The 17,506-nt window shown below is 48.0% G+C and overlaps 1 protein-coding gene across 1 annotated transcript in view; it reads right to left on the minus strand.

Annotated features, from left to right (window-relative positions):
• Window positions 1-5,853: 5,853 nt before the first annotated feature.
• The window catches only part of get3 (guided entry of tail-anchored proteins factor 3, ATPase), a 44,265-nt gene continuing 32,612 nt past the window's right edge, over window positions 5,854-17,506 (minus strand). The window contains exon 8 of the mRNA XM_078235075.1: window positions 5,854-7,406. Coding sequence (XP_078091201.1) covers window positions 7,321-7,406 — 86 coding nt within the window. The 3' untranslated portion in view covers window positions 5,854-7,320. The remainder of the gene's footprint in view (window positions 7,407-17,506) is intronic.

A 17,506-nucleotide genomic window follows, 5' to 3' on the forward strand; every position in this document is an offset into this window, starting at 1 on the left:
GTCTGGGCAAACAAAAATCGAGTCTTATTATTACAGACGAGAAATAATCACTCCAGTTCTTGTGGTCGTGAGGAGAATGATTTGCAAGTCTGATTAGCAATGATCAAAATGCCGCAGGATTTGTTCTTGCGATTACGACTGAGTCGCGAAATAACAAAACGAGTGTTCAGCAAGACTGGATTTAAGGGAAGATTGCTGGCGAGGGTGGGGACAAAGTGTGGGAAGGGTTGAGAGGGCACTGGACAAAGATGGAATGTTTATAATGACACACTGGAGAGATGGAAATAAGATAAACAACAGACATCAAGGACAGCCAGCGAAACTAAAGGCTGCATAAACAGGCAGAGCGGGAAAGTGGGAAACTAAAATGGTCCGAACGGAATAGGGAAGGAAATAAGAGTTAAAAAGCATTTAAAAATATAGATAACACAAAATAATAATTAAAGATGGAAATAAAATTGGAGAACATAAGGCAAAACTACTTGAGGTTCTTTGAAGTAACTATACTTACATATTACCATATAGAATCATTAAATTCATAGAATCCCTACAGTGCAGAAGTACATTCGGCCCATCGAGTCTGCACCGACCACAATCCCACCCAGGCCCTATCCCCATAACCCCATGTATTTATCCTAGCCAGTCCCCCTGACATGAAGGCACTGACAGCAATTCCACCCAGGACCTATCCTGTAATCTCACGTATTTACCTTACTATAGTCCCCCTGACACTAAGGGGCAACTTAACATGGCCAATCAACCTAACTCGCACATCTTTGGAGCGTGGGAGGAAACCGGAGCACCCGGAGGAAACCCACGCAGACACGGGGAGAAGGTGCAAACTCCGCACAGACAGTGACCCGAGGCCGGAATTGAACCCGTGTCCCTGACGCTGTGAGGCAGCAGTGCCACTGTGCCGCCCTGTTTATATATTACAAATAAATATACCTTCAAAGTGACCATATATTCATATTACAAATCTAAACTCTTAATGGAACCATACATTTGAGGCAGTCAAATCCCACTTATTTCACAGGCTGGAGCTTTGCTTGGGTGCAGTAAAGGTTCATAGAATCCCTACAGTGCAGAAGGAGGCTATTCGGTCCATTCTGCACCGAATTCTTGACAGAGTATCCTACCCAAGTCCATCCTTCACCCTATCACCCCACATATTCAGCACGGTTAATCCATCTACCCTACACACTAATTGGCATTTATCATGGCCAATCTACCTAACCTGCTCATCTTTGGAGTGTGGGAGGAAACCGGAGCGCCCGGAGGAAACCCACGCAGACACGGGGAGAACTTGCAAATGCCACGGTGGCACAGTGGTTAGCACTGCTGCCTCACAGCGCCAGGGACCCAGGTTCGATTCCCGGCTTGGGTCACTGTCTGTGTGGAGTTTGCACGTTCTCCCCGTGTCTGCATGAGTTTCCTACGGATGCTCCAGTTTCCTCCCACAGTCCAAAGATGTGCAGGTTAGGTTGATTGGCCAGGCTAAATTGTCCCTTCGTGTCAGGGGGACTAGCTAGGGTAAATGCATGGCGTTTTGGGGATAGGGCCTGGGTGGGATTATGGTCGGTACAGACTCGATGGGCCAAATGGCCCCCTTCCGTACTGTAAGTATTCTATGATACTAAGGGACAATTTAACATGGCCAATCCACCTAACCTACACATCTTTGGACACTAAGGGACAATTTAGCATGGCCAATCCACCTAACCTGCACACCTTTGGACACTAAGGGACAATTTAGCATGGCCGATCCACCTAACCTGCACACCTTTGGAGTGTGGGAGGAAACCGGAGCACCCGGAGGAAACCCACGCAGACACAGGGAGAAGGCACAAACTCCATTTGGACAGTCACCCAAGGCCGGAATCGAACCCGGGTCCATGACACTGTGAGGCAGCAGTGCTAACCACTGTGCCACCATGCCACCCAGCATTTGGACATAAACGTTGTTATCAGTGGCACGCAAAAATGTTGTGTGTCAGCCTTAACCAAGTTGGCTAAATGCGTGCAGAAGATGAGAGTTTCTCGTCTTATCAACTTCAACGCAGCACTGAGCTGTCAAACTCTTGTTCTCCTGAAAGGGACTTGTGTCTAATGGATATTTTGACTAAACATGAAGCCTGTTTCCACAATTCATTTTTCTGGGCCCTACCCAACTTCCTTTGATTGCTTGTACACAGAAGGTCTGTTTAGTGATAGTTAGTATAACTGATGCGGGTCTGTTATATCCTCTCTCTCTCAGAGAAATGTCCTTGTGATAAAATCACTGCGGGAGGGAGACCAACCGTTCACAATATAACTGCAAAATGAGAGCAACGCAAGGACGCCAAAGAGTTTCATACCATGAGATGTAATAATAGAGAAAGATGTGGGAATATTCTTGCTCTCAAGGGAATGCGGCGAAGGTTTACCAGGCTGATTCCAGGAGTGGCGGGACTGATGCATGAGGAGAGATTGACTAGGTTAGGATTGTTTTTGCTGGAGTTCAGATGAATGAGGGGGGTTCTCATAGAGACTTATAAAATTCTAACAGGACTAGACAGAGTAGATGCAGGGAGGACGTTCCCGATGGTGGGGAGTCCAGAACCAGGGGTCATAGTCTGAGGATTCAGGGTAAACCATTTAGGACAGAGGTGAGGAGACATTTCTTCACCCAAGGAGTGGTGAGTCTGTGGAATTCATTACCACAGGAAGTTGTTGATGCCAAAACATTGAATATATTCAAGAGGCGGCTGGATATAGCACTTGGGGTGAATGGGATCAAAGGTTATGGGGAGAAAGCAGGATTAGGCTATTGAGTTGGACGATCAGCCATGACCGTGATGAATGGCGGAGCAGGCTCGAAGGGCCGAATGGCCTCCTCCTGCTCCTATCTTCTATGTTTCTATGTTTCGCATAATTGGGGGGGGGAATGGCAGGAGGTGTACAGACAGGAGGACAGAGGGGGTTTCCTTTGGTTTATCTTTATATAAGGAACAATTGAGGTTGCAATCAATTCGGGAAACACAAGAACATATCAGAAGGTCTTCAAGGAAAGATGGAGGGAAGCGACAGAACAACATTGTGATATGACCTTGCGTTCCTCAACACTAACTCTGGTAGGGTCGCCAACCCTCCAGGAGGCAAGTCATGTTGCAGCATTAGTTAGGCCGCACTTGGAATATAGTGTTCAATTCTGGTCACCACACTACCAGAAGGATGTGGTGACTTTGGAGAGGGTACAGAAAAGATTTACCAGGATGTTGCCTGGTATGGAGGGCATTAGCTATGAGGAAAGTTTGGAGAAACTTGGTTTGTTCTCACTGGAACGACGGAGGTTGAGGGGCGACCTGATAGAAGTCTACAAGATTATGAGGGACACAGACAGAGTGGATAGTCAGAAGCTTTTTCCCAGGGTGGAAGAGTCAATTATTAGGAGTCGTAGGTTTAAGGTGCGAGGGGCAAGGTTTAAAGGAAATGTACGAGGCAAGTTTTTTACACAGAGGGTGGTGGGTGCCTGGAACTCGCTGCCAGGGGAGGTGGTGGAAGCAGATACGATAGTGACTTTTAAGGGGCAAATACATGAATAGGCTGGGAATAGAGGGATACGGTCCCCAGAAGGGTAGGGGGTTTTAATTCAGTCGGGCAGCATGGTCGGTGCAGGCTTGGAGGGCCGAAGAGCCTGTTCCTGTGCTGTAATTTTCTTTGTTCTTTGATCAGCCTGGAGTCTCCAGGAATCAAAAATCAATCTCCGGGATACTGGGAGAAAACTCATTGGGATATTTATCACAACATTCTCATATCATTCCACGTTTACTAATTGAATTTTTAAACCACACTAACGGCCGTGGGGGAGTGCGAACACTTGTCCCCAGAGCATTAGTCTGAGGGCTATAAACCCAGTGACATTGCCACTACACCAGCAACTCCCCAACAGACTGAAGCTATTTCTAAAAGCTCTTTGTATCATAAGAACATAAGAACATAAGAAATAGGAGCAGGAGTAGGCCATCTAGCCCCTCGAGCCTGCCCCGCCATTCAATAAGATCATGGCTGATCTGACGTGGATCAGTACCACTTACCCGCCTGATCCCCATAACCCTTAATTCCCTTACCGATCAGGAATCCATCCATCCGCGCTTTAAACATATTCAGCGAGGTAGCCTCCACCACCTCAGTGGGCAGAGAATTCCAGAGATTCACCACCCTCTGGGAGAAGAAGTTCCTCCTCAACTCTGTCTTAAACCGACCCCCCTTTATTTTGAGGCTGTGTCCTCTAGTTTTAACTTCCTTACTAAGTGGAAAGAATCTCTCCGCCTCCACCCTATCCAGCCCCCGCATTATCTTATAAGTCTCCATAAGATCCCCCCTCATCCTTCTAAACTCCAATGAGTACAAACCCAATCTCCTCAGCCTCTCCTCATAATCCAAACCCCTCATCTCCGGTATCAACCTGGTGAACCTTCTCTGCACTCCCTCCAATGCCAATATATCCTTCCTCATATAAGGGGACCAATACTGCACACAGAATTCCAGCTGCGGCCTCACCAATGCCCTGTACAGGTGCATCAAGACATCCCTGCTTTTATATTCTATCCCCCTCGCAATATAGGCCAACATCCCATTTGCCTTCTTGATCACCTGCTGTACCTGCAGACTGGGCTTTTGCGTCTCATGCACAAGGACCCCCAGGTCCCTTTGCACGGTAGCATGTTTTAATTTGTTTCCATTGAGATAGTAATCCCATTTGTTATTATTTCCTCCAAAGTGTATAACCTCGCATTTCTCAACGTTATACTCCATTTGCCATATCCTCGCCCACTCACTCAGCCTGTCCAAATCTCTCTGCAGATCTTCTCCGTCCTCCACACGCTGGAGCTAAGATCGGTCTACATCAACACAAGTTGGACATTGAATCGTCCTGGTCTTTGTAATTAGTGTGGGAGTGTTATTATTTATTAGTGTCACAAGTAGACTGACATTAACACTGCAATTAAGTTACTGTGAAAATCCCCTCGTCACCACACTCCGGCGCCTGTTCGGGTACACTGAAGGAGAATTTAGCACGGTCAATGCACCTAACCAGCACGTCTTTTGGACTGTAGGAGGAAACCGGAGCCTCCGAAGGAAACCCACGCAGACACGGGGAGAACGTGCCAACTCCACACAGACAGTGACCCAAGCCGGGAATCGAACCCGGATCCCTGGCGCTGTGAGGCAGCAGTGCTAACCACTGTGCTACCCAACTTGCTAGGTTGTCAGGTGACACAAGTCACCCTCTTTTCCCCTTAACATTCGTGCTTCAGCCCTGGCTAAATGCTGCTGTAATCAGGACAACTAATTGGAAGAGTTGCAAGCACATAGTATGAGGGAGCTGACATCCAAGGCGGGGGGGGGGGGGGGGGGGGGGGGAGGCGGGTGGCAGGGGGGGTTGGGGGGCGTGCGTGTTGTTTAGCCCACAGTGACCCCGCCTTGTTACCTCATCCGTGAGGAGAAAGAAACTTGCATTTCTATAGCACCTCTCACCACCACCCGACTATCCTGAGTGCCTTACAGTGCAGTCACTGTCGCGACGTAGGGTGTCTGGCAGCTGATTTGTGCACAGCAAGATCCCTCAAACAGCAATGTGGCAATGACCAGAAGGAGAAATATCATTCAGGGCGCAGTCAGTAACCCCCGTGCGCTTCTCTGAGATATCGCCATTAGTCTCGTTTGCATCCACCTGAAATAGCAGATGGAGAGTTGGCTTAACATCACATCCAGAAGACAGCACCTCCAACAGGGCAGCACTCCCCCAGTACTGCATCTGTGTGTCGGTCTTGCACTGATAATCCCATACTGACACCACCATCATTTTTAATTTGATTTGATTTGATTTATTGTTGTCACATGTATTAACATACAGTGAAAAGTATTGTTTCTTGCAACAAAACATACCATTCATAGAGAAGGAAATGAGAGAGTGCAGAATGTAGTGTTACAGTCATAGCTAGGGTGTAGAGAAAGATCAACTGAATGCAGGGTAGGTTCATTCAAAAGTCTGATGGCAGCAGGGAAGAATTGACCCTCATGTCAAGGGGATTAGCAGCGTAAGTGTGTGGGGTTACGGGAATAGGGCCTGGGTGGGATTGTGGTCGGTGCAGACTCGATGGGCTGAATGGCCTCCTTCTACACTGTAGGGATTCTATGATTCTAATAGAAGAAGCTGTTCTTGAGTCGGTTGTTACATAACCTCAGACTTTTGTATCTTTCTTCCAAAGGAAGAAGGTAGAAGAGAGAATGTTCGGGGTGTGTGGGGTCCTTGATTATTCTGGCTGCTTTTCCGAGGCAGCGGGAAGTGTAGACGGAGTCAATGGATGGGAAGCTGGTTTGAGTGATGGACTGGGCTTCGTTCATGACCTTTTGTAGTTTTGTGCGGTCTTGGGCAGAGCAGGAGCCCATACCAAGCTGTGATACAACCAGAAAGAATGCTTTCTATGGTGCAGCTGTAAAAGTTGGTGAGAGTCATAGTGGACATGCCAAATTCCCTTAGTCCCCTGAGAAAGTAGAGGCGTTGGTGGGGCTTTCTTAACTATGGTGTCGGCATGGGGGGACCAGGACAGGTTGTTGGTGATCTGGACACCTAGAAACTTGAAGCTCTCGACCCTTTCTACTTCGTCCCCATTGATGTAGGTAAGGGCATGTCCACCACTACGCTTCCTGGAATCTATGACTATCTCCTTCTTTATACTGACATTCAGGAGAGGGAGACTAACCCGGTGCCATCAGAAACATCTAAGGCATTATAAATGGATGTGTCCTAACCAACATTTACCCCGCCAGCAGCCCCACTGAAACAAAATATCTTTTGATTTGATTTATTATTGTCATATGTATTAGTATACAGTGAAAAGTATTGTTTCTTGCGCGCTATACAGACAAAGCATACCGTTCATAGAGAAGAAGGTGAGAGAGTGCAGAATGTAATGTTACAGTCATAGCTAGGGTGTAGAGAAAGATCAACTTAATGCAAGGTAAGTCTGACAGCAGCAGGGAAGAAGCTGTTCTTGAGTCGGTTGGTATGTGATCTAAGACTTTTGTATATTTTTCCAGACGGAAGAAGGTGGAAGAAAGTATGTGGGGGGTGTGTGGGGTCCTTGATTATGCCGGCTGCTTTTCCGAGGCAGCGGAAAGTGTAGACAGAGTCAATGGATGGGAGGCTGGTTTGAGTGATGGACTGGGCTTTGTTCATGACCCTTTGTAGTTCCTTGAGGTCTTGGGCAGAGCAGGAGCCATACCAAGCTGTGAAACAACCAGGAAGGATTCTTTCTATGGTGCATCTGTAAATCACGGTAAAGCGAGTTGGGATGCCCTGAGGTTATGAAAGGTGCTATATAAATGCAATTCTTCCTTCTCAGAATAAGGCTCGAGGACTGGGAAGAGGAGAGATGAAGAGGGGAAAGGTGGTTAATAAAGATCCTATCTGAACAAAATTTACAATGTATGCATTTCAGAAATTGGGTTGATACAGTTCTCACATCTGCAATGTGACTTCCAGCCCAATAAAGACTGGTGGGGACATAAAAATGTAGCAAATAGGAGTCGGAGGAGACCATTCGGTTCTTCGAGCCTGCTCCGCCATTCATTATGATCATGGCTGATCATCCAACTCAATAGCCTGATCCTGCCTTCCCCCATATCCTTTGATCCCCTGTGTCCCAAGTGCTGTATCTAACTGCTTCTTGAAAACACGCCATGTTTTGGGCTCAACTGCTTTCTGTGGTAGTGAATTCCAGGCTGACCGCTCTCTGAATCATACTGCATTATTAAAGGACCATGGAGTTCTCCATCAAATGGCGTGAGTCCAATATGCTTCACTGTCAAGACAGCATGGAAGAAGAGGTTTTTAAAGTTTATTTATTAGTGTCACGAGTAGGCTTACATTAACACTGCAATGAAGTTACTGTGAAAATCCCCTAGTCGCCACATGCCGGTGCCTGTTCGGGGCGGCACGGTAGCACAGTGGTTAGCACTGCTGCTTCACAGCTCCAGGGACCTGGGTTCGAATCCCGGCTCGGGTCACTGTCTGTGTGGAGTTTGCACATTCTCCTCGTGTCTGCGTGGGTTTCCTCCGGGTGCTCCGGTTTCCTCCCACAGTCCAAAGATGTGCAGGTTAGGTTGATTGGCCATGCTAAAATTGCCCCTTAGTGTCCTGGGATGCGTAGATTAGAGGGATTAGCGGGTAAAATATGTAGGGATATGGGGGTAGGGCCTGGGTGGGATTGTGGTCGGTGCAGACTCGATGGGCCGAATGGCCTCTTTCTGTACTGTAGGGTTTCTATGATTCACTCAGGGAGGATTTAGCACGGCCCAATGCACCTAACCAGCACGTCTTTCGGACTGTGGGAGGAAACCGGAGGAAACCCACGCAGACACGGGGAGAACGTGCACAAACAGTGACCCAAGCCAGGAATCGAACCCGGGTCCCTGGCGCTGTGAGGCTGCAGTGCTAACCACTGTGCCACCGTGAAAATCAACCAAACATCCTCTTCAACCTGGGCAATTGGGACTAGCTTAGTGGTTCAAACAAAAGGGCGGTATGGACAAGTTGGGCCGAAGGGTCTGTTTCCATGCTGTAAACTTCAATGACTCTATAACCCAGCAAACATACTCCTTCCATGAAGGAAATACATGGTACCCTCAAAATTGATAGCTTTGTGTCCTAGCCCCGCTTCTTTGACCTTCTGTCTGGCAAGTGTATGCCAATGGCATGCAGGGAAAATGTATACTGTCATCAGAGTGAGTTGTGTTGAATACAAATAAGAGGCAAAATGAGCTTTGACCAAAGGAAAGAATGAGTTGATTTTGTTTATGTGTTTTGTAACCGCTTAACAACAGAGTTCCCAAAATACGGTCTGTTGATCTGGGATTGTTATTCAGCAGTTTAGAATGAATGTAATATTCCCACACAAAGAATATCTCTACATTACCTCATCTACAAACAGCGTCCTAAACTTCATAAAGAATCATCAGAATTCAAAGACCTAGCGATACTGAGGGTGGCACAGTGGTTAGCACTGCTGCCTCACTGCGCCAGGGACCCAGGTTCAATTCCGGCCTCGGGTCACTGTCTGTGCAGAGTTTGCACATTCTCCCCGTGTTTGCGTGGGTTTCCTCCGGGTGCTCCGGTTTCCTCCCACAGTCCAAAGATATGTAGGTTAAGTGGATTGGCCGTGCTAAATTGCCCCTTCGTGTCCAATTATGTGCAGGTTAGGTGGATTGGTCATGCTAAATTGTCCCCTAGTGTCCAAAGATGTGTAGGTTATGTGGATTGGCCATGCTAAATTGTCCCCTAGTGTCCAAAGATGTGTAGGTTAGGTGGATTGGCCATGCTAAATTGTCCCTTAGTGTCCAGGGATGTGTGGGTTAGATGGATTGACCATGCTAACTTGCCTCTTAGTGTCCAAAGATGTGCAGGCTCGGTGGATTGGCCATGCTAAATTGGCCCTTCATATCCAAAGGTGTGCAGGTTAAGTGGATTGCCCATGCTAAATTGCCCTTGGTGTCCAGGGATGTGTAGGTTAGGTGGATTGGCCATGGTAAATGCATGGGGGATGGGCCAGGGGCAGGGGTAGTGGGCCTGGGTAAAATGCTCTTTGGGAGAATCGGTGCAGATTCAGTGGGCCGAATGGCCTCCTTCTGCACTGTAGGGATTCTATGGAATACAGGTGTCAGTCTTCAGTATGCCCTCTACATACGATTTAACTGACTGAGCAAAAGGCCCAATCACATCCTTGCTCTAACACTGAAGACCTGTGCTCAGAACTAGCCATGCTTCTAGCCAAGCTGGTTCTAACACAACAGCAGCACTGTATGTTTTCAAGAAGGAGTTAGATATAGCTCTTGGGGATCAAAGGATATGGGTGGGGGGAGGAAGGGATCAGGTTATTGAGTTGGACGATCAGCCACGATCATAATGAATGGAGGAGCAGGCTCGAAGGGCCGAATGGCCTCCTCCTGCTCCTATCTTCTATAATTCTATGTTTCACCACAGTTGGTCAGACTGATGGGATGACAGGTTCTCTTTCTGGTGACTCCACAGATTGTACACAACCTGAGGTTAGAAGTTAGTGGATAAAAACATGAACCAATCAATCCATACACTCCCCGTGGCCATTGTAGAGTTGATCATGGATCCATCCTACGGCCCTGACCTGAGAATACTCAATGTAGACACTGGGACATTGAAATGAATCGAGTGTTCCATTTCACCAATATTCCTAACTGCCGGACACACAGATCTGTAGATGTTGTTCAACAATCTTAATTAGTCTATATTTTTTTTGTATTCATTCGTGGGACATGGGCATTGCTGGCTGGCCAGCATTTAGAGTCATAGAGACTTACAGCATGGAAACAGGCCCTTCAGTCCAACCTGTCCATGCCGTCCCTTTTTTTTAACCAGTAAGCCAGTCCCATTTGCTCACGTTTGGCCCATATCCCTCTATACCCGTCTTACCTATGTAACTGTCTAAACGCTTTTTAAAAGTCAAAATTGTACCCATCTCTGGCAGCTTGTTCCAGACACTCACCACCCAAAATACTGCGGATGTTGGAATCTGAAACAAAAACAGAAAATGCTGGAAAATCTCAGCAGGTCTGACAGCATCTGTGGGGAGAGAATAGAGCCAACGTCTGGTCAGGTCTGGATGACCCTTCGTCAGAGCTCACCCATTCTCGAAACGTTGGCTCTATTCTCTGCCCACAGATGCTGTCAGACCTGCTGAGATTTATTGCCCATCCCTAGTATAATGAACACTTTGCTTGGCCATTTCAACGGGCAATTGAGAGTCAACCACGTTGCTGTGCCTCTGGAGTCACATGTAGGCCAGACTGGGTAAGGACAGCAGATTTCCTTCCCTAAAGGGACATGAGTGAACCAGGTGGGTTTTTCCAACAATCGGCAATGGTTTCATGGGCATCAGTAGAGACTCAATTCCGGATTTCATTGAATTCAAATTCCACCATCTGCCACGGTGGGATTCAAACCCAGGTCCCCAGAAACGTTAGTTCAGTTTCGGGATTAATAGTCTAGCGGTAATACCACTAGGCCATCGCCTCCCACGTAGAAGTGAAGCCTCACACCATAAGTCACACCACCTGTATGTGATGCCAGGGAGTGTCAGGAAGGACTCTGTGACTGAAGGAATGACACAGCCCCAGAATAGGAGGCATTGTGGCTCAGTGGGTAAAGCCCTACCGCTGGACAAGAAGCTGCAGGTTCAAGTCCAACCCCAGGATTTGTTGGTATTGGAAGGCGGATTTTGTGGGCTGATAATCATAGAAACCCGACAGTGCAGAAGGAGGCCATTCGGCCCATCGAGTCTGCACCGACCACAATCCCACCCAGGCCCTACCCCCACATATTTACCCACTAATCCCTCTAACCTACGCATCCCAGGACTCTAAGGGGCAATTTTTAACCTAGCCAATCAACCTAACCCGCACATCTTTGGACTGTGGGAGGAAACCGGAGCACCCGGAGGAAACCCACGCAGACAATGTGCAAACTCCACACAGACAGTGACCCGACCTGGGAATCGAACCCAGGACCCTGGAGCTGTGAAGCAGCGGTGCTAACCACTGTGCTACCGTGCCGCCCTTCAGCTTGGGATTCCTCCCACCACTTCCCCTCACTACTCTCTAACAGGTAAAAAAAAACAGCGTGTGTACAAAGATATGCTTAAAGGAAAAAGCATAGAATGAGGCCATTTGGCCCATCATGTCTCTGACAGCTCCCTGAAAGAGTTGTCCTATTAGGCCCTCTCCCTAGCATTTTTCCCATAGCCCTAGTTTTCTAAGTTTATTTATAACTGTTGCAAGCAGGCTTACATTAACACTGCAATGAAGTTACTGTGAAAATCCCCTAGTCGCCACACTCCAGCGCCTGTTCGGGTACACTGAGGGAGAATTTAGCACGGGCAACGCACCCTAACCAGCACGTCTTTCGGACTGTGGGAGGAAACCGGAGCACCCGGAGGAAACCCATGCAGACATGGGGAGAACGTGCAGACTCCGCACAGACAGTGACCCAAGCCGGGAATCAAACCGGGGTCCCTGGCGCTGTGAGGCAGCAGCGCTAACCCACTGGGCCACTGCCGCCCTATTCCCTTTCCCCCGTTCCAAGTATTTCCCCCAATTCGCCTTTTGAATGTAATTACGGAACCTGCTTCCACTGCACTCCCTCAGGCAGTGTTCTCCAAACCACAACCATGGACCCGGGGAAGGTTCTGGAATGCACTGAGGGAGTGCGCAGGAGGAAGATGCAGTCATGGCTTTCAAAAGGGAATTGGATTAATTATCTGACGAGAAAGGACTTGCAGGATTACGGGGAACAGGTGGAAGCGGGGCGGGGTGGGGGAGGCGGGGGGAGGGGGGCAGGAGTGAGACCAGCTGAGTTGTTCCTACATAGAGCCAGTAGGGTCACGACATCCTGAATGGCCACCATCGGTGCTGTAATCATTCTATGGTCCTATGATACATCGCCACTGTGCACACACCTCCCCCCACTCCCCGTCAAACACCTCCCAATTACAAAATCACCTGAGTAATAACAAACCACAGTGGCACAGTGGTTAGCACTGCTGCCTCACAGTAACTAGGGACCCAGGTTCAATTCCCGGCTTGGGTCACTGTCTGTGCGGCATGCCTCCCCGTGTCTGCGTGGGTTTCCTCCAGGTGCTCCGGTTTCCTCCCACAGTCCGAAAGACGTGCTGGTTAGGGTGCATTGGCCGTGCTAAATTCTCCCTCAGTGCAACCCGAACAGGTGGCGACTAGGGGATTTTCTCAGTGACTTCATTGCACTGTTAATGTGAGCCTACTTGTGACACTAATGAATAAAAAAGCTCTAGAAAACTCCCTCCTCCCACAAAAAAAAGAACTTGGAGCTTCGCTGCGATGCTCTCCTTGGTGGAATAGCCAATCACTATCCTGACCGTTCTTCCACAGGGGATATAAAAATGCAGCTTTCCTTGTCTTGATATGAATGTTCTATTGAATTCAGAGAAAAATATTTAATTTTTTTACCAAATGTACCCTCCCCCTCCCCTACCTCTCTTGAAGGTGCTGATACCTCCCTGGATTTAAATCCATAGATTGGGGCGGCACGGTGGCAGTGGTTAACACTGCTGTCTCACAGCGCTGGGGACCCGGGTCCAATTCTGGTCTCGGGCGACCGTCTGTGCAGAGTCTGCACGCTCTCCTTGTGCCTGCGTGGATTTCCTCCGGGTGCTCCGGTTTCTTCCCATAGTCAGAAAGACGTGCTGGTTAGATGGATTGGCCATGCTAAATTTCCCCTCAGTATCAGGGGGATTAGCAGGGTAAATGTGTGGAGTTATGGGAATAGGCCTAGGTGGGATTGTGGTTGGTACAGACTCAATGGGCTGAATGGCCTCCTTCTGCACTGTAGGGATTCTACGATAAGCAGCAGGACAGTGATTATAGAATCCCTACAGTGCAGAAGGAGGCCATTCAGCCCATCAAGTCTGCTCCAACCCAAGCCTATAAAGGATTCTATGATCACTATCCTACAGTTTACCATGGAATCATAGAATCTCTTGGCCTGGGTTGGAACAGACTTGATGGGCTGAGATTCTACAGCTTCTATGGGCTGGGATTCTATGATAAACAGCAGGTTAGTGATCATAGAACCCCTACAGTGCACAAGGAGGCCATTCGGCCCATCGAGTCTGCAGCGACCCATACCCAGGCTTACCCTGTAACCCCACGTGTTTACCCCGCTAATCCGCCCCCGAAGGCTCCTAGCTTCCCCATGCCCATTCTCCTGCTGTGTGTGTGTGTGTTGGGGAGAGGGAGGGGGGGTTGCATTTAGATCCATGTAGCACGTTCACTGTTATACTAGCTGAGATTCACTTGCTCATCAGGCAGAGTTGGGAATGAATGCGGGAATCTCTTAAGTTTATACGGCTCGACCTAGACCGGGACAGTATATATTTACCGATTGAGGAAGGCAAACATACCCAATAAGGTCTCTTTACTCTGGTTTCAAACTGCTGGTTAAAGCTGAAAAATGTCACCAGGTCATTAAAAATCAGTGCTGTGCAGTACTGCACTCGTGTAGCGAGGCAGTGCAGACACAATGGGCCAAATGGCCTCCTTTTGCACTGTAACAATTCTGAGATTGTGTGTGTTTACAGCAACAACCATTGCAGACACCGCCCCCGCTAGGCTCAGACCCAATACTGCAGCATGTATAAGGAGGTTGTTCCCTTATTCTTCATTTCAGTGATATCATTTTGACAAATATTGATTGAAAAGTTATTTGTGGGGTTATGTTACCATTTTTGTTTGGGATCATTCCCTTGTATTTCTTCCGAGTGCCTCTGCTACCTTGGCTCATATATTACCACCGTGAAGTGGTCGCCGTGGTATTTTTGTGGTACAGTGGGTAGCCCCCCCGCCTCTGAACCTTAAGGAGCAGGTTTGAGTGTGACCCCCCAGGACTTGACGGCCAAGGAAATTGCGTTCAAAACGTGGCCAGACGGGCGGTGGGGTACCAACCTGCAAATCCATCCAACACATCCATCCGAGAGGTAGCACAGACATGGTGGGCTGAATAGCCTCCTTCCGTGTTGCGGCTATTCTATGATTTAATTATTTCAGGCCACGCAGTGCACAAACCGGCTGTATCACAGGCAAGCTTAGCAGGGGAGGCTGTGGTCTAGTGGTATTGAAGCTGGACTAGTAATGCAGAGTAAACCCAGGGTAATCAGGTTCGAATCCTGCCACGGCAGATGGTAAAATTTGAATTCAATTTTTAAAAAACTGGAATTAAAACTCTACTGATGACCATGAAACCATTGTCAATTATCATAAGAACCCATTTGGCTCACTAATGTCCTTTAGGGAAGGAAATCTGCCGTCCTTACCTGGTCTGGCCTACATGTGACTCCAGACCCACAGCAATGTGGTTAAATGCCTACAGGGATGGGCAATAAATGGTGGCCCAGCCAGCGATGCCCACATCCCATGAACAAATTTTTTAAAAGTGACTGTACGTCTAAGGAACTTCACTGACTAGGAAACATCTCAGGGGAGATGACGATGTAGTGGTAATGTCACTGGACTAGTAAATCCACGGGCTAATGCCCATGGGGTCACGGGTTCAAATCCCCCCCATAGTAGCTAGAACATTAATGCTAATCTTAGTAACGGTGACCATTGACTCAAAAACCCTCTCTGGCTCACAAACCTGCCATCCAATGACTGGGAGAGGTTCCTGGTCAAGCCATTTGATGGAAAGGACATTGGCATCTCTACCACTCAAACCAAAGCTTTGGGCTCTAAAGAAAAGTGCAGACACCTTGCAAGGGAGGGAGAGTGCCAGTTGTGTCGGTCTGTTGGACAGCTGATGTGTTGCCAATGGCATGGGATTGAACCCAAACCCTGGTGGAGAACCTGACACTGTGGGTAAGACATGTGACGTGGTCGCTGTAGGCATTGTTAGCTCGTTCTAACAGGAGGCACTGGAGAACATCAGCGATAGTCAGTGAATTCCCTTCTCTCCCTCATGACGAGATAATGTTTATTTTAATTATGTTGATTGAGGGAGAAATACCAAGTAGATCCATTGACATATCACCACTGTAAACGGATGAACAAAGCACTGGCGCCATGAGAAAAATCTCTTGCACACAGAGCGGTTAGGATCCAGATGCACTGCCCGAGTGCGTGGTGGAGACAGCATTATCTGAAAAGGAAGAGCGTGCAGGGCTATGGGGAGTAGGAGAAGGGGAGAAGCAGAATGGGAGAAGGGGAGAAGCAGAATGGGAGAAGGAAGTGGCATATGGAGAATTGCTCTGAGAGCTAGTACACGGCATGACGGGCTGAATGGCCTCCCTCTATGCTGAAGCCATTCTATGATTTCATTCTTTCAGGCCTTGCAGTGCACAAACTGGCTGTATCACGAGATAGATTATCAGTGACTGTACGTCTAAGGAACCTCACTGACTCGGCAACATCTCAGGGGAGATGTCGGTGTAATGGTAATGTCACTAGACTAGTAAATCCATGGGCTAATGCCCTTGGGGCATGAGTTCAAATCCCCCCACAGCAGCTAAAACATTAGTGCTAATCTCAGTAACAATGACTACTGTCTCAAAAACCTCTCTGGCTTGGAGATTGATTTTATCATTTTGACAGCTAGTCACGCTAGATCTTGGTGTGAAGAGTTCATTCTTAAGCACTTCAAATGAAATCACCAATGTTTACCTGAGTGCAGGGGTTTGAAGTGGATCTGGAGGCAGAGCACGCAGGTTGGTAACATATATATATTTCTTAATTTCCACATTGAGGAACCAACAAGGGAACAAGCCATCTTGATTACTTGATTGGCACCACATCTACAAACATCCACTCTCTCCACCACCGATGCTTAGTTTGTACTGCCTACAAGATGCACTGCAGCAATTCACCAAAGATCCTTAGACAGCACCTTCCAAACCCAAGACCACTTCCATTTAGAAGGACAAGGGCAACAGATACATGGAAACACCACCACCTGCAAGTTTCCCTCCAAGCCATTCACCATTCTGACTTGGAAATATTCGCCGTTCCTTTGCAGTGGCTGGGTCAAAATCCTGGAATTCCCTCCCTCACGGCATTGTGGGTCAACCCACAGCACATGGACTGCTGTGAATCAAGAAGGCAACTCACCGCCACCCTCTCAAGGGCAACTAGGGATGGGCAACAAATGCTGGCCAGCCAGCGATGCCCATGTCCCATGAATGAATTTTTAAAAGTCTTGGACTGGTTATTGTGCAATGAGAAAGGATTAGTTGCCAATCTAGTTGTTAGGTTATTCGCTTTGGAAGCAAAAACCAGATTGCTATCTGAATGGCTGTAAATTGGGAGAGGGGAGTGTGCAGAGGGACCTGGGTGTCCTTGTGCACCAGTCGCTGAAGGTAAGCATGCAGGTGCAGCAGGCGGTAAAGAAGGCAAATGGCTTGTTGGCCTTCATTGCGAGAGGTTTCGAGTACAGGAGCAAGGATGTGTTGTTGCAATTATACAGGGCCTTGGTGAGGCCACGCCTAGAGTATTGTGTGTAGTTTTGGTCTCCTTTTCTGAGGAAGGATGTTATTGCTCTCGAGGGAGTGCAGCAAAGGTTTACCAGGCTGATTCTGGGGATGGCAGGACTGATGTTTGGGGAGAGATTGACTAGGTTAGGATTGTTTTCGCTGGAGTTCAGACTAATGAGGGGGGGATCTCATAGAGACTTATAAAATTCTAACAGGACTAGACAGGGTAGATGCAGGGAGGATATTCCCGATGGTGGTGGAGTCCAGAACCAGGGGTCAGAGTCTGAGGATTTGGGGTAGACTATTTAGGACAGACCATTTAGGACGGAGATAAGGAGACATTTCTTCACCCAAAGAGTGGTGAGCCTGTGGAATTCACTACCACAGGAAGTAGTTGATGCCAAAACATTGAATGTATTCAAGAGGTGGCTGGATAT

This window comes from Mustelus asterias, chromosome 19 (genome assembly GCF_964213995.1).
Source record: "Mustelus asterias chromosome 19, sMusAst1.hap1.1, whole genome shotgun sequence".
NCBI lineage: Eukaryota > Metazoa > Chordata > Chondrichthyes > Carcharhiniformes > Triakidae > Mustelus > Mustelus asterias.